The following is a 22,919-nucleotide window of genomic DNA, read 5'->3' as shown; positions in this document are numbered from 1 at the left end:
TGAAATGATCCAAATTGTTGCCATAGATTTGCTGGTAGTGTCTGTGTTTTGCACCTTTGGTTCACGGCATGTGCTTTTTGGGTACTTGGTTTGAAGTGGCAGCTTGCACAGCTGGTGTCAGAAGGGCTGGAGTGTCTCATGGGCAGCTATTTGAAGCAAAACTACACTGTACTATAACCAACTACAGGGGTGAGTGAGAGTTGAAATGAGATTAATTGCTCAGTGTAGCCCACTTGAAGGGTGTTCTGTTGGCTCCGGTGCTTCAGGAGCAGGCTGGCACACCTGTGAAATTGACACAGGTAAGGCCAGGAGGATGGCTTTGGAAATGGCCTTTTAGTCATCATCTCAAACACTGGGAGACAGAGATAAATGATCCCATGAAGTCATCCTGAACTGGTGCCCATGCAGTGCTTTTGTTCCTGGCACTGTCTTGTTTACTCCTAGGACTTGACAGTAGTTTTCCTGCTGGGAGAGGGCGGTTAAGGTTTACTTACCAAACAGATGAAGATTCCTTAGGGTGGAGTAGTTAGGGTGTCTCTGTAGAGCCCCAGGAGCATGAGCTCTAGCTTTGCACTGTGTTTCATGGAGGCTTTGTCTGATAACTCAGCTGCAAAAAGTCATTCAGATTCAGCAGTATGGAGGCAAACATGCAGAAACTCAGGCCGCACAACTTTCTCCTGTGTTCTTGGCTACAGAAGCTTCAGTATCTCTGATACATCCACTTGATGGGTCATCCGTGATCATTTCTCAGAGCTGTTGAGAGAAGGCTGTGATTTTTCTCCCAGGGATTACACTGCTTTGCATCTTCACGTAATACTAAAGGCTTGTCCCAGGCCCCATGCTGTTAACATGCTCTTTGTTGATTGTATTGCACTTACCTAGAAATGAAAGCACCTAAAGCTGCTTAGTAGAGTAGCAGTAGCCTCCAGCCCTGCTGGCCTTTGTAAACATCCTGCTAAGATGGAGCTCACACCTACTTGTGTATGTTTTATTTGCAGAACACACTGGAGCAATGCAGTGTATGCGCGAAGCCCATCATGGAAAGGATCCTCCGAGCCACCGGGAAGGCCTACCATCCCCACTGCTTCACCTGTGTCATGTGCCATCTCAGCCTGGATGGGATTCCCTTCACCGTAGATGCCAGTGGGAACATCCACTGCATCGAGGATTTCCATAAGTACGGCCCAGGCTGCTCTCAGTGGCTTTATTGTCTATCTCCTTTATCCCTAAAAACACTCCTTCTTCTCTCTGAGTGTCCAGAAAGATATGAGCCCTCTGCCACTTCCTCTGAAGACTCTACAAAGTAATCACAGCTTTGCTTCAATCAGGGATAGTGTGGCATGCAAGATTAACTGGTTAGTGGCTGGTAATGCTTTATCTCTGTCTTATGTAGATCCGAATTTATGGGTAACCTCTGTGCTCATCAAACAAAATGCTCTGCACTCCTCCCTGCCTTCCCTGAACTCAGCACGTGCACATTTCTCCTTGGCTGTACCTGTGCTTCCACATCAGTGTCTCTCCCTTGCTTCCACCTGAGCAATTAAGAGAGGTCCTGTGTTGTTGCACTCAGCAGGTGTTTGCTTACCAGCTAGAGGGATCTTGGTGGTCACAGGACACTCATAGTTTCTCTTGTTTCTGGTTGCTAATTAGCTTTTTAAAGCTGCTAAAAATACAGCCCTGCTAATAATTTATGGTGAAACTGCCATTTAAAGTAAGTTGAAAGATATAGTTGCAAGGCGGTTCTGTTGCTGCCACCCCCATCATCACATCTAAGGAAGACATGTAGATATAATCAGAGCGCAAATGTTTCCACTGTATGGAAAAGACAGACACGTTACACCCTTCAATTAAAAGAGGAAATCAATACTGACAAATGTGAGTTTACATCTCAACCATTTATCTCTTAATTTCTAAGAGAGTTGACTTAATTTGAGCCTCGTGACATCAGTGTGTGGGCCTGAAAGCTGAGGGAAGCAGACTGACTTTGACAGAACGGAAAGCAGCCACAATCAACTTGCATGCTAAAATCCAATATGAGGATGTTCCCTGTAGCTCAGATAAGTTGGGTTAATTGACAGGTGCTGAGGCGGCTGTGTGCTGTCTTGCTTTTCTGTGCCAGCAGTCATGTGTAAGATAAAATTTGGACCTGAGCAGGGGTTCAACATACGGCTAAAAGCATCGGTCATACTCCTGAAAATTTCCTTCCAACCCACTTACGATTTGAACATTGCTTCTTTCCCAAGTCCTGGAGCCTTCAGGAGAAAGAGTGGGGGCAAGAGCTGCTGTCCCATCTTAAAGTCCTTTGGCTGTGAATAGATCTGGATCTTACAGCTCTGAGAGCAGGAAGTGGGAGGCTGTCAGTCCAGGCAAAGGACATGAAATTGCTGAGTGAAAGATTGAGGGGGGAAGATAATGGGAGCAGCAGAAGATCTAATGGAACGCTCAGAATGTCTTTAGGCTTCCCAATGTTTAGCAGCACTTTGGCCAGTCCCATTTTAATCGGTCAGTGAAGCCCTCCTCCTGGTCTGGAAGTTGAGTGCTTGACATCTTGTGCACTGTTTTGATAACAGAACTATACCTGAGGTCCACACTGTCTCTTAGCCACCTCTTGAGCCTGGGGCCCGCAGAAGCGCAACTGCATCCCTTGAAATCTGCAAGAGTCATTTCTGGGTCGCTGGAATTAATATTTGGCTTATAATGAATTACCCACAGTGGCCTGGACAGAGAAATGGTGAAGTATTTTTAAACACCACATTTGAGCTAAATGGCACAAGGAAGCGCCTGCACGAAGCAGCATATAATTAACTGCGATTACAGCTCCGGTCATATCATGATCCGTGTAAGTTATTTTTCAGAGCGCTCGCTATAGCCACTGTTTAATTCATTTTTTTGTTAGATCGCAGCTACACAGGCATCTTTCATCTGCTGCCAGTGAAATTAATATTTTTCTTTATTCCTACTACAGATAGATCTTTTTTTTTCTAGGCTAGTTAATTCTGGGGTGGTTTGTGTGACAGACTGGGTGGCAGAGTCAGTCTTTCTTAAGCATTTCAGAGGAGAAGGGTCTTTGATCTCCTTGTGTTCTGATGTCTGCCACGAGCATTTGCCCTCTGTCGCTGTGTAGCCCATGACCCCAGCTCTCATTAAACATCAGCAGATTCTGTACGTACAAGTTTCTGGTTTCATTTTTGTTGCGTTTGGTTTTTTGTGAGGAGAAACTGCTGCCAGGATTTGGTACCCAAAGGTTTTGAACCAAAACAGCAAATAATGACTCATCACAGGCTGAATGATCCTACTGATGCCCACCTGCCTGGAAGCAGAGATCACCACTTCTCATAGGCAGCTGCAGAGTACAAAACCAGATCATAGCGAATTAGGCAGAAGGTTGTATGGTGGACAACATAAGGTAGAAAGAAAAGGCCTGTGCTCCTCTTAATCTCTGAAGTGACCCTGAGTCAAGCCAGCCCTATCACATAGTGAAGGCACTATAATCTGCATCTCTTCCTTCCCCAGGAAATTTGCACCGAGATGTTCAGTGTGTAAGGAGCCCATCATGCCAGCCCCGGGACAAGAGGAGACTGTCCGCATTGTTGCCTTGGATCGTGACTTCCATGTCCAGTGCTACAGGTGTGAGGTTAGTATTCTGATCGCATGAAGGAGAGAAATCAAAGGTTGGTATAATTTCATCACTGCCTTATGTTATACACACAACACGCATACTGTATTGTAACATACACTGTCTCTGCTATCAAATTACTTCACTGCAAGGAATTTTTCCTCATTTATATCAGCGCAGATGAGAAGAAAATCAGGTCCCTTGTTTATAACAGGTTCATTAGAAGAGCAAGAGAATGTGACTCAGTTAATTAGAGCTTAATATTTGAGAACATCATAAATTATAGCTTGGACACAAATGTTGCTCATGTTTATATTTGTAAAATGAAAGCCTTGCCTGTTAAAATTTGAGCAAGATCGTACAGGAAACTCAACATATGGCTCTGGGTTGAAGAATTTTAATGGACACATAAACATGATCGTTCTTGTTTTGTGCAGTGCTTTTTGTGGTACTTTCCTGTTCAATTTCATTACACACTTCATATAATTTTGATGGTAAGAATCTGAAGACAGAAGAAAAATCACCTTAAAGCAATTAACATGTGGGAACAGCTGTGTTAGGGAACCTTAAAGAATTCTTCAATGCAAGTGCTACGTGCTGGATAATATATCAGGCAGATGGCAGAGTAAGAAAATGAGACCGAAAGTATTTCTTGTCACAGTTGCAGGTTTTAATAACCAACTGGAAAGAAGGATGGACTGAGGCTTACAGGTCTAGGCTGAGACTTGAGGCATCTGGTTCTCTTTAGCCTGTCATTAGTTTTCAGAGTTCAGCCTATTACTTAGGCCTAGTTTTTGTGAGGCACTTGGGCATTCATACACTAAATTTTGCAGAGCCTAATTCATCATACAGGATGTCCCCGTGCTGGCTGTTGAGGTATCTGGGCTTTGTGCACATGGATGTCAAGGGACACAGGCACACAATTCCTTGAAATCCAATGTAGTCAGTAGATTCTGTACTGGATCAGTACATTATTAGCTTAGGGCATCATCTCATGGGCAACTGAACTGCTGCAGACTTGACCTTATGTACTCATATGGATTTGCTGGTCCAAAGATTGCTAAGCTATCATCTCTGCATAATGCAGCTCTCAAAGGCTCCACATGAGCCAGTCTCCCAGATCAGTAAGGTACAGCAGTCTTTGTGCAATGCCTGACAGTCCTTCTGTGTTTTGGCCTTCACCTCCATGCATCTCAACTATCTCAACTGGAGCAATAGCAATATTTTTTTTCCTACCGTTTCCTTGCCAGGTGTATTTACAAACACAGTTTTTTGACAAAGAGATGCGGCCTCTAAGCAAGCTGTTATCTCCTCATTGCAACTCCATCAGCAGTTCATTCCCAAACGATTGTCTGATCACATCGGGAGAAGTAATTCCCAGTGCTCCCTGCAGCTGTACTTGGCTCTACATGAGGCTGAGGTGTCTGGGGCAGGTTTGGGGCCTTACAGTGAGATTTCCTCTCTTCCTGTCTCAGTGATATCTTCTTTTCAGCCACAACCTTTTGCACCAATTTCAATACAAACACTGGTGACAGTTCTGGTCATGGGTGACAGGCAGGGAGTTTGCTTAGCAGTCACCCCTGAGAAGAGAATATTGCAGTTTTGTGGCATCAACTTGTCCAAAGGAGATTACCTGTAGTCAGATATTACTACCAAATTTCCTTTTCAGGGACGCTTCCTTTTTATCTTTTTTTTGCAATAATAAATCTGTGCTTAGTTTGATGCTTTCACCATTGCTAAAGACCTTTCCTTCCTCAGAAATGTGAAGGGAGTAATCTCCTTTTACTTTCAATTGGATTAAATTCAGCAGACAGCTTGGGAACCCATCTTCTCTGCAGCATTGTCTCTTATCGAGAAATGTCTTAATCATGAAAGTCATCACATGCCTCAGCTTCATGCTTTGTGCTGACTCAGGCTGGATCCTGTTACAAGGAGGAGAGTGAGGAGAGCTTCTTTGCCTAATAAATTCTTCAGGTAACATGGTTCATATTTCTTACTTTGCTCTGTTTGCTGGTTTCCTAGGACTGTGGCGGCCTCCTGTCTGAGGGGGACAATCAGGGCTGTTACCCTCTGGATGGGCACATCCTCTGCAAGACCTGCAACTCAGCTCGGATCCAGGCTCTGACCGCCAAGGCCAGCACTGATCTCTGAGTACCAACTGTGACCCTCCCCAGGATGCCTGCTGGGGGAATTGCACAAGCTTTGCATGATTTCTTTCCAACCTAGGGCCTGAATCTTTGTTTGTTTGTTCATTTGTTTGTTTGTTTGTTTTAAAAAAGTAAAACTGGAAGGCTTTGGAGCAAGAGGGCGGTTCTGTGGCCGTGTTCAGACTGTCTGCAACAGGTACCTGACTTAGACATGAGTCTTCCAGAGGGTGGCAAGTCAGACCACCAGCTGCTAAGTTATCTGCCTGTGGAAGAAGGTCTGAACTGGTGAAATGTGGCTGAGCTAGTTCCTTTTTCTAAGTCATTTTGGAAACCTGATCAACTATGGGAATCTTCTCTTTGACTTTAATGGATCACCAGCAGAAATGGCTCAACAGCCACAGAAGATGAGAGCAGAACTAGCACTCCTTATTATGACTTAAGTAATGCAACTTTGACAGTACTGCATGTAAGGGTGCAGATGTGACCTTGAGCTTTTTGAGACACAGATTTGTTGTCTATGTGTTTCTTCTTAGGTCCTTACTTGCCTCCATTCCCTTCCAGTTCTATAGGTTTGGGTTTGTTGTTTTTTTTTTCTTTTTCTTATGGAATTATATTTTTGCTATTGCATAAACTTATTCAGTAGTGATGCTTCCAATTCACAATATATGAGCAATCACAGAAAGATGTGAGCTTGCACACACACACACACACACACACAATGTGCTTTTGATTTACTAGAGGTATAAGCCAATCATGTCTGCTGAGAAGGTCTTTTAAGGATCTGAGGCTGAAAACACTCTTTAAAAATCCCAGTGGTTAAATAAAAAAAAAGACTACATAGAACTGCAGTGCAAAGCGATGCTCAAAAAAATCTTATGCTGCTCGCTATAGTGGGACCAATGGCTGTGCTGGCTTCTGGGTAGATATTTAAGCACCAGAGTCTTGTTCTGTTGTTTATTGAAATGGGAGGATTTTCCTTCAGCTGTAACAGGAACTGAATCAGGGATAGATGTCTCTCTGAAGTGAACACGCATGATCTGGAGCTCCCATTGGAAAAGGTATCTTATTCCAACAACGGCAAAAGAACCATGCAGTTGTTCAGTTTTTGTCTTAAAGCTGGAGAAGGTGTTAAACCCTTCTCTGTGCCATCCCAAAAAAGCAAATGTTTGGGTTTTTTTTCTTTCATTTTCATCCCAGCCACTTATTACTCCTCTCTGGTGAAATGTCATTGCAGAAGAGTGCTGGGCCAGGAGCAGCACTTTCATCTTCTGTCCAGAGGTAACACATGTGCCAAGGTAAATAAAAAGCTGGGCAGAGATAACCTTTCTTTTTGTCATTTTGGTGTTTGTGGGCTTTTTTTATTATTTTTTTTTTCCCATTTTGTTAATTAGAAAAAATAAATTATAAATTCGTGGCTCAGTCTGAGCAGCTATAATATTCTTGTTCATGAAACCCATAATAAGTAAGGTGCAAATTACACAGTGAGGGAGTAATTTTCGTATCACTGAATTGACATTAATATCTTATTTGCAGATGTAATCAAAGAGACTACCTTTCTTTGCACTTAACAAATTAAAAAGCAGAGCTGAAACAGTTGCGGGCTGATTGATCCTATTAGTGACAAACTGGCGCTTTTCAACAGTATTAGGAGAAGTTTGTCATATGCCCACTGAAAAACAATGCAAATGTGGCGCTTTTATCTTCAGTCTCTATAACAGAAGCTTGATACAATTACCCTGCTGCTGGGGGAAAAGACGAAAAAGTTAGATGAGCTGGACTGATAGAAAACAAAGAAAAACTGAGATAGTCACTGCAGCTCCTGCAAACAGTGCATTTCCTTTCAGGTTAGCACTAACTTCTATGGAAGAGCACTGTGAACTGTAATAGCTTTAGCTGCATACAGTAAATTCAAATACAGAAATACCAATCTGAAACCTCTGTTCCTCACATGGTTTGTATGTTGGCAAACTCCTTTGGTGTCGGGGAAGATTCCCAAAATTCACAGCTCAAAATGAATCCTTCTTTGTAGAAGGGTGGCATCATTAAGCAAAAGAAATCGTTCTCCACCATAGCGGCTGTACTGAAGCATTTTGCCTTTTTATACTAGATTTCTGCCCTGGCCTTCAAGAATTTTACTGCCTCAGACATAAACAGATTTTTTTGCAGGGCGACTCCTGCCAGATTCCATCTGGGCTCCTGCTCCCTGAACCGTGGCACGTAAGATTCTTCTGAACTCGCTTTTTACAGGCAGCCCCTTCAAGCAGCAGTCAAAAACTCTTGCAACTAGTGAGCGAATCCAGTTTGAATTAACCCTACAGGAACACTGGAGTTCAGAGCTAGGATTGCTAGCACCACTGGTTTTACATCTCTGCAAGCACAGGGGAGGACCTGATGCACCCAAGCACAAAAGAAGCCATTCATCGGGCAGCTCTGAACTTTGTTCTCATTAGTGTTAAATCGGGTGGCTGATGAGACTCTCATGAACACCGCTGGGGTAAGTGATGGAAACAAGCTTATGTACCCGCCTGCAGAATGTGGCCTAGACTCAGGAGGACTGAAGTCCAGAGCCCTTGGGCTTTGCAATGCCATGGTATAGGCTGAAATTGGGGAAAGTCATATGGCTTCTCATTCTTTGCACGAGAAAGCTTCTTTACAACTTCCCAGAGATGCTGTGAGAATTAAAGTAATCAAAGATTGGCCCAAACTCCTGATTTTGGAGTTCTGTTTTCTCCTTCCAGAAAAGTTTGCTGGTATGTAGGTTTGGGATTCCAGCCCATTTCAAAGCTAAGGGCCAGCCAGGAGGTCTAGATCTCAATCTGTGTTATTAGGGTGCTGTGGTGAGCTGGGCTAGTGTGCAGGGAGGTGAGAGCCAAACTTTTCACGCATTAAATACCCAATGGATGGAAAGTGGTTGTCAAAGATTGAGTAGCGTTATTGTTCGAGGTCCTGTGGCTAATTTCTGGACCTGACGTATCTGGGCAAAGGTACTATCATGCTTTTGTTTTCACCCCTGGAACACCGAAGCCATCTGCCTGTTGGAAAGATTAAGAGCCCAAATCAGCCCTCTTTGTTTTCTGTAATGCGTGGTGTTTTGGCTTCTAAAATTGCTGTAAATACATTTGGAAGACTGTGCATATATATATATGTGCATATATATGTATGCATGTAACATAGAGGCTCTCATCACCCACGTGTTCATGGGAGTCTCCGTTCTGATGCTTCAGGATTTGACTGGAAAATGTTAGTGGGCTCATCTTAGTTGTACTGCAATTAAGAACCACTGGGATATTCCTGCATCATGATATTTATCATATTTTGCAATACAACCTGATTTATCTGCTCCAAGAAGGAGTTTTTGCCAAAGAGACCTTACCTTTTTAAGGTGCACGTGTTAGCCATAAAAACCAAACAACAACAACAACATATATACATATCACTTCATTTGTGCCTGTGGTAAAGTCAAGCCCATTCTTTTCAGAAAGAATTGGAAGATCACACACACCCCACTGTTTGAGTCTGCAGAGTTTTCGCTTGTGCTGCTTTGGCCTCTTTGAGCATTTGTTGGCAAGTAGGGCCTGATCCTGTGATTCTTGTGTCCAGACAGGGCACAGAAGGGTCCAGGAATCAGGTTCTGATTTAGCAAAATATTTAAGCCTGTGGGGATTGTTTAAGCATAGGCTTAAAGCCATTTGCATGGTGCGTTATAAGCTATGGGTCTGCAGTCATTAGTGCCAGACTGACTCTATATCACCCCATCAGATATACTGGAGCTGGGTAGGATGGAGACACAGTCAAATTTCTGCCAAACTCACTTGAATGTGTGGTACAGCTCCTGTGTCACCTTTATGCAGGAGGGCATGCAGCAAGAGATCAAACGTAACATCTGGACATTGGGAGGGTGAGTTGTTACAAGATCAGTGCTTGGCACGGGGTGGCTGTGGCACTTTCCATATGTCACAAGTAGCCCTACAGCCAGATTTACTCTATCTTTGAAGCATGGCTTTAAATGTCTGCTTAAACTTTCTCCCAAAGCTTGGGTTGCCTTGGTTACAGCCCAATCCTTATGCACATCCCCAAGGCTAACACTACGATTTTATGAATGTGATGGTTTTATTGTCACTTATTTTAATCATTGCCTGAGCGTTGCTTTTGAAAACAGAAAGCAACACCATTGCCTTAGCTTATCAGATAATGTACCTTTAATTTTGTTGGTTTTTCTAAACATTTTAATTCTTGGGTTTTTATCACAACTGCAAAACACTTGGGTAATGACTAAATTATAGGCGTGTGAGAGTAGCAAAGTATTCATCAGAGTGGACTCCATTTAAGGTGTTCGGCCTGATGGCAGGAGCAAGGCTTCCATGGGATATGGGCCTTACATTGATTTCCTGCCTATCAGCGAAGTGTGCCTGAGAAGAATGAGGAAAAGTTGTCTTTTGAAGTTGGTGGTAGTTAAAGGGAATATGCAACAAGTTATGCTAAAATCTCTTTGTACCTGCTCCAGCTCCTGCCAGGCTGTGGTCAGCAAAGCATAGCCTAGGCCTGAGAAATGCTGGTATTAGGGGATTGTTGCTTTTGATTTGAGGTAGTCCAGAAGATGAGGGATAACAGGAGCCTGGAGAAGGTCTATGGTTGCCTTTCTTGTGTAACCATGGTAGACATATAGTGCCTTGAGTGAACAGCTCAGTAAGGAATTGATTTTTGAACTGTTTTGTTATTGATATCTGATTCCTGCCGTTGGTTCATCGCGTTGATTTGATATTTGTTTCCCAAGTTGCGTTGCCTACACTTGGCATACATTTCAGTCCTGTAAGTCAGAGCTAGTAGAGATGTGGGGAAGAATCTCATGGTGGTGGAATTCTCAATAGGGAACACTAGTGATGTTAATAGAGGGTTTGTTGCCAAAGGATGGCAGGAACCACTCAGAACTATCTGGAGGCTGGTAATGCGCCAGTTGAGGAAGCTGGAGAACACTATTTCCAGTTCGAGCTGGTCCCAATTTTTACACTAAATTATGTGATATTGAAAGGGCCTTCTTTTTAATGAGAAATTCTCTCTTTGCAGTGTTATCCACAACAGTATTTCTTACTGTTATAATTAAAACCATATTGAATTTTTATCTAAATAGATTTCAGAATTGTTGACAAATATTTTCATTTCTCAAAAATCTTCGTCTCCTTTCTCAAGTCTTGTTTCCCTTCTTGGGTTTCTTCTGCTGGTCAATTAATGTTTCTGTGATGATTTTCAAACCTTCTTTGGATAAAGATTCATTTAAAAGGAGAAAAAAAGAGCACACGTTCTTGGAAAATGGTTCAATGTTGGGCCTGGTGAAATTAAAAAAAAGAAAAAAGAAAAAAAAAAAGCTTTTAAACTTCTCACAAGATATTTTTCCCCTGTTTTTGACTTGCTCTGCTAACTTTGAAGTCACTGTTTCCTTTGCCAGAACAATCCAAATAATGTGACTCTTCTTAAAATAACAGTGTTACTTCTGTTGGGTTGGTTTTTCTTTCTCCTCTTAAAGCCGTAGTGTGGCTGCGGGAACTGCCTGGGACTTTGCTGTGGCAACTGCAGTTTTTTTTCTTTATAATTACTGGGGGGAAAAGAGCACACTATGGCAACCGCCGTGAAGATCAAAAGATACTGATTGAACTTCATCGCCCTTCTGGGTTTGGGGATGGAATTTCTCCTTAGACATTTCTACAAACATTACCTGTCTTCCTCCGCTTTTCAAGCTTGAATTTGCAGCAGTCAGTTGCCTACCTGGCATTTGGTGCTTCTGAGTATTGCAGGAGATAGAAGACTTAATGCTTGTGAAATTATAACGTTCGAATGGCATCTAGAAGGCCAAGAGAAAACCATGACCTCAGTAGGTTTCCTGGTGGACCATAGGGAATGGCTCTCTTTTCAGCCTGCAAGTTCTCTGCTGGGACGTAAAAACACTACAAACACTTGCAGAACACTCGAATGTGTGCACTCACATGCACATGCAACGTGGTTGCGGGGCTACAACTGAGCACAGTTATTTAGACTGTATTATTAAGCTGCTTATGCCCACTGGGCTTTTCTCCTGGCTGTGTGTTCCTGATCTCCGGGCCGTTCTGTGCTTCTATGTGCCTGGTCTAGCAGCTGGCAACCTTGTGCATGGCAAGTGGTTGAAGCTAAGTGATCTTTGAGGTCCCTTCCAACCCAAGCCACTCTGTGATTCTGTGATATGATTCTTTTGGCTTCGTGTTATGTGTATAGGCAACTACCCATGAAATGATCACTGGTATTGAGAGCGCTCAGCTCAAACTTTCTGGTTTACTGCTTGTCCACATTTCTCATCATGACTAGATGATCTTTTAGAAAATGAGGAAGGAAACAGAAGTCCCAGGGTGGCATTACCTTTACATTTCATAGCCTTATAGAACCATTTGAGTTGAGGGACGGGGCACCACCACCTCTGTGCAGTCTGTGCCGGTGCCTCACCACCCCTCAGTGTAGTGTATCCAGTCTAAATCTCCCCTCTTATAGTTTGAAACCGTTTCCCCTTGTCCTGTCACAACAAACCCTGCTAAAGAGTTCATCCCCTTCTTTCTTACAGCCCCCCTTTAGGTACTGTTTGCCAGGGGTCAGCACCTCTTGCTGGGAAGATGGCACATGGGGTCCCTTTTTTTGCCCCTGCCCTCCCTTTGCCACAAGTGGCAATCTTACCCTCTTTTTCCATTCACTCGACTTGTGTTCCTCCTTGCAATGGAGATGGTTCGCTACTTACTGCATGGAGGTATTGCAAGGCTTAGCTGGGAGTCGGAAAAACTTTTCCAGATCTTTAGTCAAGTAGTTTCATGCATCCACAGTATCAGTGGGCTGCCACATGGATATCAAAGAAAATGATTATAATTATTGCTTTTTAAAATGATTGTGAAATTGTGCCTTACTTTTTCAGTCGTATTTAACCGTCTAATTTAGAACCACATGATTGCAGGGATCATCGTATCATGAAGAAATTTGTTTGAAGGATAGTTTGTTTGTTTCTAAAGATTTTTTTTTCTTCAAAAATGAATTTATTAGGGTTTTTTTCTTTTTTTTACTGTTTTATTGGTGTTTTTTTTCTAATTTTCCTCCAATTTTATTCCTTTAATATGTTTGTGTAAAAAGGGCAGCCAGCATTTGCATTTGCGAGAGACAGAAGATTTTATTTGGTCTTGTATGCGGAGCTTTCATTTTCTTTTATGTTCCTTCAGGAAAATTCCTCTTTGCCCGATTACTCATACTTAGATGTCTTTAAACGCAAGCTGACCAGTGAGGGTTTTTTGTTGTTTAATTTAGTGTGTGCTTTTCTCTGCGCTTTATTCTGCTTTTTTTAATTATCCAGATATCGGGTGCTGGGGAGGCATTGCACATTAATGCAGAATGCTAATGCTAATTTTCATAGAAAAGACAAAATTAGAGTCTCTCTCCCTGTCTCCAGTGCAGTTTTATTACTGTTTTGCGTACAACACCGATATTAAGCCAGACTGCACAGGCAGAATACTCAGTGACCTACTTCCATTCACCAGCAAGAAGCCTTTGTCAGCTGACTCCTGTTTGTTTGTTCGTTTTTAAATGTCGGATTACAGAACGAGCATCTCCCAAAGATGAAAGAAAACAGTGTTTTCGTGCACAGGAAATTTGGGGTTGCAGTAACAGAACATTTTCTTTGTGAATTTGGATGTTGTGGTGTTTTAAGCCCCTGCCTGGAGCCTAAATCAATTTGGCCTCTCATCCAGTTCATCTCGCTGCTGCTCCTAAAAGGCTGCAGCCCTGCAAAAGCTCATGCAGCATTTTTGGCCTCTTTCCCTTGCTCCCATTTGGTACATATTTGCACAATTTAACTGAGCTTTTCTTTCTGCTGAAGGTCAGATGCAAGCGATACGAAACACTAAACTTTATAAACAAGCAAAGCCATTTTAACCACAGCGTTTTGGACAAGAATGGGTTTTTAGGTGGCGTGCTGTCTGCTGGCCTTTGGAGGGGGGGGGATCCTGAGGGTGCATTTGCCTGAAACAGTATGCAAAGCCACAAGCCTCGGTTTCTTAATAAACTGCTTACTGTAATCCAGCTACACAGTTTCAGCCTCACACTTCAGGAGCAGCTTCCAGCAGCAGTGCACGTACAGGCACTTTCCCTCTTCCATGCAGAAAGTGAAACTTTCCCAACCAGTGCGAATTTAACCTATTTCATAAGTAGCTGGAAGTCTGATTGTGTTTGGGTTGTTTTTTTTTTCTCTTTCTTTTTTTTTCCTTTGCGATTCTTTCTGTAACCTCTATAAGCAAAGGATGAAGAGCTTTTCTTTTTCCTTTTTTTTTTTGCTTTTTTTTTTTTTTTTGACAAGATTAGATGTTGCATATTGATGAAGTAGCATTTCAAAGGTCCGTGGGGCTTTGGAACATATTAAGAATCTCTGAAGTTTAATATTCGCCACGTTTTAAATATTCAGGAGGAAAAAAAAAAGAATCTGCATAAAATGGCTTTTGATAAATACGTTCTAGGGGTTCTTTCTTGCTATCTTACACAAGCACTGTGGGGATTGTGGCCGTGCCAGTTTTGTTCCAAAGTGCCTTTTGTTTCAGCTTATCAGGACCGCTCTGTTCCCATTTGTATGCCCAGCACTGGTCCTGGAGTCTCCTATGGTTTCTACAGGAGCTGTGCTGCATGCAGGTGTGGATGCAGCATCTCAGAGCACACAGGGCAGCTTTGCATCCTTGGCCGTCCTCTTTAGTAAGAAGCTCAGTATTAAGAGTGGTGGTGTTGGGAGAAATCCTTCCTTGGGGATGCCCCATTTTCCATCTCTGTTGAAAATCTCATTGAAGCTTTAGATGAGGATCAGTTAGAGCTGCATACACTCAGCTATTTTACCGTATTATCAACATTCTCCTTTGCCTTCTCTTTGACATCCCACGCTGCAAACCATGATGTGCAGGGCAGCCTCCTTGGTCCTGCTCATGTGCAGCCTTGACTTTTCCTTGTTCAATCAGTGCCTGGTGCTTTTCCTGAGGACAACTCTGATTGGGGCAAGGGCATCTCTGTGCAAAAGGTGGCGTTTTCCTTTTCAGCTTACAAATAATGCCGCTTTTTCAGATGCACCTTTCCCCTCTCACGTATTCCTGACAGAAGCAGGGTTTTAAATATTTCATAGCATTCTTTCTTCTCTTTTTTTATTGCCAGATGCCTTGAATACACTGTCAGATTACGATCTGGGCGGGAGTTTTCAGGATCGATTTCCTTTCCTCCTTGATTGGAACAGTGTAGGTTTGCAGTGAAGTTTGGTGCTTGTTTGTTTGTTCTTTTTCTTTTTTACCTTTGACAGAACAGATGCCTTCAGTTTAGGCAGTGATAGACTGACTATGATTAGAGCTAATCCAGGATGGCAGGATTGGACCCCCACAGTGAAATCTAGAAAAGTGATTGCGAAAGTATTTTGTTTCTCCTTTATTAATTACACAGGAAGTTTCCACAGAAGGCTCATGTAACACTGCTGGCCTATGTAATAAGTAGCAGGGCCTGTAATTACAGTCTGTCTCTGATCCTATCTGTGCTCTGGCTTTCTAGGCATTGCAGTTCTATTTACATCTGTGTCTTTGTCACCTTATAAATGTTTGATTGATCACTGAGGGAAGAACAACACGAGCCGTGAGCCCTGCAGAGGTGCAGCAGCTCTGACCAAGGGAGTCCTCCACCTTCTCATGTATCTGCCTGATTTGGGACACAGAAGGGAGAGATTTTGACCAGCAAAGGGAGCAGGCTGCATGCCAGCTTTGTACCTTTCAGCATCTCAGAGTCTTTGTAGGACTGGAAAATCAAACCTTTTACAGGTCTTATGCTAGTGTACCATCCTGTGAGGGGGGTCTGTATATCACTGTTTCGTTGCTCTAAGCAGTTTCTACAGGATTTCAGCATTCTTTTCTGTAAGGTTCGAGGTTTCGTGGTTGCAAAGAAATCTTCCATATATGGCAGGAGGAGGAAGATGGCTTTTAGCTTGGCTTCTCTGTGTGATGCTGAAACTGCTGTTAGCAGCGTGAAGCAGGAGTGGGAATGGGGCAGCAGTGATCTGTTCAGTACCAGGTTCCCCAGCACTGAGCTCTGGCTCACACAGCCCTGGGCAGCCCAGCTTCTGGTCCTGAGACCTGGTGCTGAGTGAGCTGTCACCTGGGTGGTGCTCATTACCATTCACCCCACATTACTCCTCTTTCTTAAGAGATGCCTTCTAGAGTTAAACTACAGAATGGTGCCCCCCAACCTTTTTCTACCAGCACTATTCCCAGTGCCGTGTTTGATCAGGAGGGCTGAAAGCCATTGTGCAAACACTGTACACAGTGCATAAAAAAACATGAAGAATCTACTGTGGATATTTTCAATGTCCATTACAGTGTTATGCAAATTGTCCCTTCTCTGCAGCCAGCGCTGTTAATTATTTGGGGTTTGACTTTATTAAGAAAATACAAAGCACAATGTTCTATATTTTCTCGAACTACTTCTAAGAAAGTTGATGCTTTAAAGGAAAAAAAAAAAACCACCTTACTTTCAAACATGGGTTTTTCAGGCTTCGAAATTAATAATTTCTACACCTGACCCAGTTCTTGCAGCTGCCAAAAAAGAAAAGAGAAAGCTATTTAAATTTCTCATAGAACCATTTATCTCTTAAAATATGCCAAGGCAATTTGAGGTGGGGGTGGAGACTCAGCTATTTATCTCAGCAGCTTGATTTTTCTCTTTATGTTTCTAACTGTCAGGGGAAAAAAACGGTAGGAAGCTATTCTTGGGCTATTATTGATGTATTGTGTTGCCATTATGCAGGATGTCTGCTTTGCTATATACGGAAGGACATTAATAATAGCCATCTTCCCTGCCCCCACCCTCAGTTCCTTTTAGGAAGATGTGGTTTAAACTGGAGCATCTGCCCTGTTCAAATTGCTGCTCCCCCTCCCCTTCCCTCGGTTCCCAAACTAGTTTTTGGGAACAAGGCTAAAGGAATGAGGAGATAGGTAGAAAAATGGCAAATATAACCTACTTGTATGCTTGCTCCAGGCAAGTCATTTCCATGCTGTGTACCTGTCTTTGCCTTTCCTTCCCATCTACTGCCCCTCATTTCACTCCAAGTTCATCAGCGCAGAAATACCCTTCTCTTGCCATTTCTGTCTCGCAGGGGCTGGCTGGCAGAACGGGCTCAGCAACAGACCTCAGCTTTGTGATACACAGCATGCCACAGCCAGGAACGCTGGGTTCCTCATTATCTCCTCTAAGTAGGAAAATATATTCCCATCCCTCCTTACCCTGGCTTGAAAACATTGTTAAGAAACTTGAAAGGCTTGGTCCACTTGTTTAAAGGCTCAGATGCTTGTTGTATTTTTGGAAGCAGAGCGTATGGTGAACAGGAATAGTTTGATATTTGAAAAATATCCCCATTTGAGCATTCCCCTGAGGTGTGGGAAGTCCTGTCTCCATGGGTCTGTGCCAGCACCGTGACAGCCCAGCGAGCAAAGCCAGCTTGGATAGGAAAAGAACTAGCCAGCCCTATTTCATCTGATAGAAGTGAGGTGGAAACAATAAACGTGGCAAAAACTTAAGGGCATAGATGCTGAAATTTAATTTAACTTTTGCTTTTCAGTGGCTCTGTCTTTGTGCAGTGATGAAGATCTGCAGGGAAGCAGATGAAGTCCTGCTCTGAGTAGGCTGTGTTTGTGCTGGTGTTTCGCTCAGGGTTACGTAAGAGCAGTTTACAATGAAATGCATAGCCAAAGGTTGTGGTTTGTGTTTCAGCTTTGTTGAGATGGTACCCATTGAAAACACAGAACTGAGGCACTTCTTTACATCTGCCAATACTTTAATGACAGCTCTGTATGGATAGGAAACCCATTCATGCTGGCAAAGGGATGGGACATTTTCTGCCTTGTCCTCTGAGCCTGATTTTGTTCTTTGCTCTAACCATCTAAATAATAGTATTTCTAATGTGCCCAATGACCAAGTAGCTAAGCACTTGACAAGCACCTAACTAGCACAACCAGCAAGATGAGAAGGCTGTTAATTGAACTTCATATACAAAAAGCACATTCCTTTCTCTTCACTGTGTGCCTTTTTAGTCACCTGCAGTAGTCCTTCGTGGGTAGCAGAGAAATAACCCTGTTACCAAGCAGAGATGGAAGTTATGGAAGTGGTATAGAACAGAAGTGGTTAATTTCGAGCATCAGTTCTCCACTGGGATAAGCAGAGCTTGTTGTCTTGGTTTACACAGCACCCTGTCTGGCAGATAGCTGCTCCGTATGGAGGTATATGGGTGTATCTCATATTTATAAGTCTCAATCTTATCAGATTGTCTTATCTATTCTCCCTCTGGAGAATCTGAAGAAAGTATTGTGAGGGATACAGACAGAACAAAGTTATGCTTGAACTTTCTCTTGATCTTGCTAGACAGGATGTGCCTTCATGAGAATTCAGCTTCCTTAAAGGTCCTGTAATTTCCCCAGCCACAGCTTGTATTTTGGACTGTGCAGGAGAGCAGCTTCCAGGTGCCTACCTTCCAGTCAGTCAGATGAGACAGGAGTCCTGATTCTCTTGGCTGAATGGTTCATGGTGAAAGCCCCCAAGGCTGGGAGATCTGTTTAGCCCTCCCAGGCTATAAGGAGGGCATGCCCAGGAACATCTTTGCCCTCTTGTTGCTTCTGTGCTTTGGCTGTCCTTGCTAACTGCAGACCTGTTTGCCCTGGGGTTCACCAGTGGTGTTGTTTATTGGCTGTGTATTAATTCATAGGGGATGATGTGGCCAGGTGCAGGGTGGTATTTCAGCTTTATGGTAGTGGCTGGTCTAGCCGAGGTAGAGCAGGTTTTGTGTCATTTCCGTTGTTGCAGTTGGGAGGGGAGTGTGACTGGTCACACATCTTGTTCTGCATTAGCAGAGACCCAGTGGTATGGGAAGCATCTTCCTTTGAAATGTGAATCACTAGCCTGGGTATCTGGGCGACAGAGGGGCATTCCCCAGATGTGAGGGATGCCTTCTTGCTGCAAACTCCATGCCCTCAGATCCTAATGAAGTAACATTACTTGAGCTTTTAGGACTGGTCTCCTATCTGTCAGAACACGGGGAAAACAGTTTTTCCCCCCTTGCTGAGCACAAGCATCCCCCCAGACCGTGAGGGGCCCAATCCTTCTGTCATGGGAGTTTTCACAGATCCTGCAGGTTGCTGAGTGCGCATCCTATGAGATGCTGAGCACCCTCCCTTCTCACTGAACCCATCAGGCCACTCGTCTCCTTCACTGACTACTTCAGCAGGGCTTTGAAGGCACTCAGGAAATGCAGTCAGCACCTTACAGGATTGGTCTGCTAGGTAATATATGAAGTTTTTTTTTCTCTGGTAACTCGTGTGCATGAATTGAAAACCATGTATTCCACTTTGTTCTGAGGACAGATACAGCATATACACGTTTTCTATATTTATAAATATCTATAGATATATATATTTTGTTCTCAGCTAGTTACCTCTTCTAAACTGCAATTTTCAGAGCAGCCAGCGTATATTTTTTATTCAACACATAAAATGACTTTTTACTGTAAGAGAATGAAAGCTGTTTTAAGCATGTGTTTTCTGTATTTTTATTATGCATTATCCAATTATATTGAGATGTATTTTCCTCTTTGCTCTGCTCTTTCAGTTGTTATCCTTATTTTATCAGTTATGCTTTTCTGATGTTTTGTAAGGGAAAATAAATATGCAAAATCGCCAGATGCCTTTTTTTCTTTGCAGAAGAAGTATCACAAATGCTTTTTTATTACATTTTACCAATCCAATAAACTCCTTATAAATTTCATTTCTGTTTGCTAGTGTGTGAAATTATTTTTTCAAGTCGAATGGTATTTACTTTCTCCCAAACTCCACCTGCAATTATGCCTCACATCCTCCATCTCTCTCCCTTTTGCATTCAAAAATTCACCGTGTAGCTCCTTAATATACTTAATCCGAGAGCCTCCTTCCCTGTTGGGTGCAAAAAAGCATGGCTTGCAATGTGTATCGCTTTAAAGGATGTTGTTTCTAGGCCGTCGCTGCAGTAAATAACTTGAATTGTTCCTGGTCCTGCCCAATCTGCTTCAAAAATTCTGCTGCTCATCATAGAGCCTGACCTTCATCTCTCCAGTGAAAGCACCTGGCACAGCACCAAACCCTCAGCAAGCGCTTTCCCCGACCAAAACATTTCAGGTAATGGGGAATCCAGTGTGTCTCCAGGTAAGCTGATTCTTACCCACTAAACATCTGCACCTCATTTTTAGCTGCTGTGTCTCTCCACTCTCCATTCATGCACCTTTTTTATAAAGCCCTTTTGCTCTCAGAAATTCTTTTCCTGTACAGGGTTATCTTCAGGTGGGATTTGTCTCGATGAACTCCAGCAGCCAAGAAGGCAGATTTGATGTCTGAGGTGGCCCTGCAGCCTTCTGTATCTTGTGGAGAAGTTCTACCATTCTTTCTTTGAGAGAGAGCCTGGAGTTTGATCAGTCACTCTGTGGAAGGGACTGCGTTGTTCTGTCTTTTAGGGTCAACTGAGGTGAGTCCTCCATTCATATCAGAAAAAGTAGTTTTCTTAAGGCAGTTTTTTCATGGAGTTGTAGAAAGATCCCAAGACTTACAATGCAGCTAAATCCGTTCCCCTTTATCACTCCTGACAAAATTTAATTAGCGTCTCCTTCAAGACATCCGCAGCTGGAGATCCCACAACCTCCTTTAGCAGCCTATTCCATAGCTGCATTGTCTTCACCCTTGGACAGCTTTTCTTCATGTCCAGGCTAAATATTCTTGGCTGCAAATAAAATCCCGTGCTTCCTTTCCTACCTCCAGTGCACGTGAAGGACTTGCTTAGTAGGTTATGTTTTGTCAGGGGATGCTTTGTTAGCTCTGAAAGCAGCAGCAGCTTCACTCCCAGCTCCTCCTCCCACTTCCCAAGGGACCTTAGGAAGGGCCTGTGTTCTCCCTCAGGAAGAGATGAAGCCTGCAGGCTGTTCCTACAGGACACGGGAGTCCAAAAGGCTTTGTCTTGGCAGTAAAGGGAGCGTGATGTTGTAGGCTTTCAAGTCAGTTCAAACTACTGTATAGTTTTTTCAAACTCAATATTATTACTTCCTTTATAGCACAAGGTATTTTTTCCTAAACTTGTTAGGATGGAAAAGTTCCAGGGATGTGTTGTCCACACACAAATCAAAATGCACTAGTAGGCCAAGGGCCAGAGGCGAAGGCCAAGGGTGGGGAGCTATTAATTTGATCGTTTGGTGCTGCTTTTCTTGAAATCAAAGGCAAAGAGAATCCTTTGAAGACAAAAAAAGCCTTGGGAGTGAAGTGTATTTAAAGCTCAGGTGCCAAGGCCAGCTGTACGAGGGGTCCAGGGCAGGATGAAGGTGGTGCAGACTATTTGGCAGCTCCACATATTGCTCTGTTGGGGATGTGTTCTGGTCTAATGGTGAAGCAATCCTACAGCTGCTTTTACTCAACACGATGGCTGTTTCCAGCTACCGCAGATTTAACCACCTGGATTTAAACAAAGATGGGCCTTGTATGTTTATCTCAAGGATATCTAGGCTGACTTGTTCTATGACTTCCTCTGTGTCACAAATGGAGTTTCATTACTGAGCAAGTGTGACTTTTCCTTTGTAGTGAATTCTGCAGGAGCTCTGTAAACTTCTCAGGGTTTCAAAAGCAGGATGAAACTTGGAAAGCTGGGGGAATATGTCTGTCGTGAGTGTCTTAGCAGGCAGTATTACCATTCTGGGTGGGGTTCATGTCTGTTATCTCTAATAGTCTGGAAGAGTTCAATGTGAGTGTAGGGCTCCCACTGTGACATATGGGCCATTCCTCCAATGTCCCTTAGACATCTCATAGTGGGGTGAACTCTCTTGCTGGCAAGGAGCTCCAAAAGACCAACGTAAGCCAGACTTCTTGCTTTCAGACAGTTGCAGTTGAAGAGGACAGATGGATGCAATGAGGAAGCCCTTTCACCACCATCGGTTCCTCAGAAAACAGCCAGTTGCTGTTACAGCACAGCACCACCTCCACTGCAAAAACAGGCAGGGAAAGGGGGAAAGAGGGCTTGGGATCAGGCAGTGCTGCTGCTGTCACTGTGACACATCACAACCTGCCAGGACTGTGCAAGACAAAGTGCTGCTCCTCCATTGACATAGAGGATCTCCCTTCCCAAGGAGCATAGGGAGGAAACCATAGGGCTCTGTGCTCCTGTTCTGCTGGACCAAATCCAGACATTGCTGGTAACGGTGAGTCAAAGCAAGGAAATACTACACCTCTTCAGTGCTGGGAGTTCTGGGACAAAGGCAGTGTTTTATTGATACTGAAGCTAGTTAAAATATACAAGGTCAGTGCTGGAGTGGAGCAAAGCTGTAGCAACTGCTTGCAGTGTGCGGTCTGCACCTCCAGCACAGTGTCATCAGGAGATGCACATGACACTATTTTCCACAAGGTAAGGAAAAAATACATAAGGCCAAATCTCCCTGCATAGCAGAATGGGCTGCTTTTTTATCTTGCAATATTGTTGGTGTTGGACCGAATCTGCTGTCTTAAAGTATAAATATAAAGACGCTGCTAAATCATCACTATTTCAGCAACTAATTAAGGGGTAATGCTCCTGGTGCAGCAGTATATGAGGCAATAAACGGCTTTGGCGGCTGATTAAACGCTGGCACCGAGGCATTTAATTACTGCAAAAGCCAATTACCATGCACATATTCTGACACCACGGACATTATTCCTGTTATATGACAGAACAAGGAAAGGCAATAAACCATGCTATAGTGATATATAGTACAGGACTCTGGAACCTACACCCCTCGCTCTGGGATGGGGTCTTGAGCTCCATGGAGAAGCTCAAAGGGAGGTCACAGAGTGAGAACTGTTCACAATTTGCATGACTCATTTGGGATCTAAAAACAGCCAAATATTACGGTTCCTCCCTGTATTTAGCCGCATTTGACCATGTGTAGAAAATAATAATCCCATAGTGTGGTAACAGGTGTAGTTCAAGCCTCACCTTAGCATACTCAGCATCAAGGAGCAAACCAATGGCACTGGTGGAAGAGGTCATGTGCAGCCTTTATTCTTGTTCAGTTTTTGAATTGCGGAAATCACGATCAGTTGCAAAACACCGCATGC

At 43.3% G+C, this 22,919-nt stretch overlaps 1 protein-coding gene across 15 annotated transcripts in view; it reads left to right on the top strand.

Moving 5' to 3' along the window:
- LPP (LIM domain containing preferred translocation partner in lipoma) overlaps positions 1–19,584 on the top strand; it is a 306,103-nt gene extending 286,519 nt beyond the window's left edge. For all 15 annotated transcript variants that reach the window (XM_032446708.1, XM_032446707.1, XM_015871615.2 and 12 more), the window contains 3 exons: positions 999–1,177; positions 3,514–3,634; positions 5,639–19,584. In XM_032446708.1, coding sequence (XP_032302599.1) covers positions 999–1,177; positions 3,514–3,634; positions 5,639–5,767 — 429 coding nt within the window. In that variant the 3' untranslated portion in view covers positions 5,768–19,584. The remainder of the gene's footprint in view (positions 1–998; positions 1,178–3,513; positions 3,635–5,638) is intronic.
- Positions 19,585–22,919: the final 3,335 nt, after the last annotated feature.

The sequence above is a fragment of the Coturnix japonica genome, chromosome 9, assembly GCF_001577835.2.
Source record: "Coturnix japonica isolate 7356 chromosome 9, Coturnix japonica 2.1, whole genome shotgun sequence".
NCBI lineage: Eukaryota > Metazoa > Chordata > Aves > Galliformes > Phasianidae > Coturnix > Coturnix japonica.
Note: the sequence above shows the minus strand (reverse complement) of the source record. Positions and strands in the feature narration are given on the sequence as shown.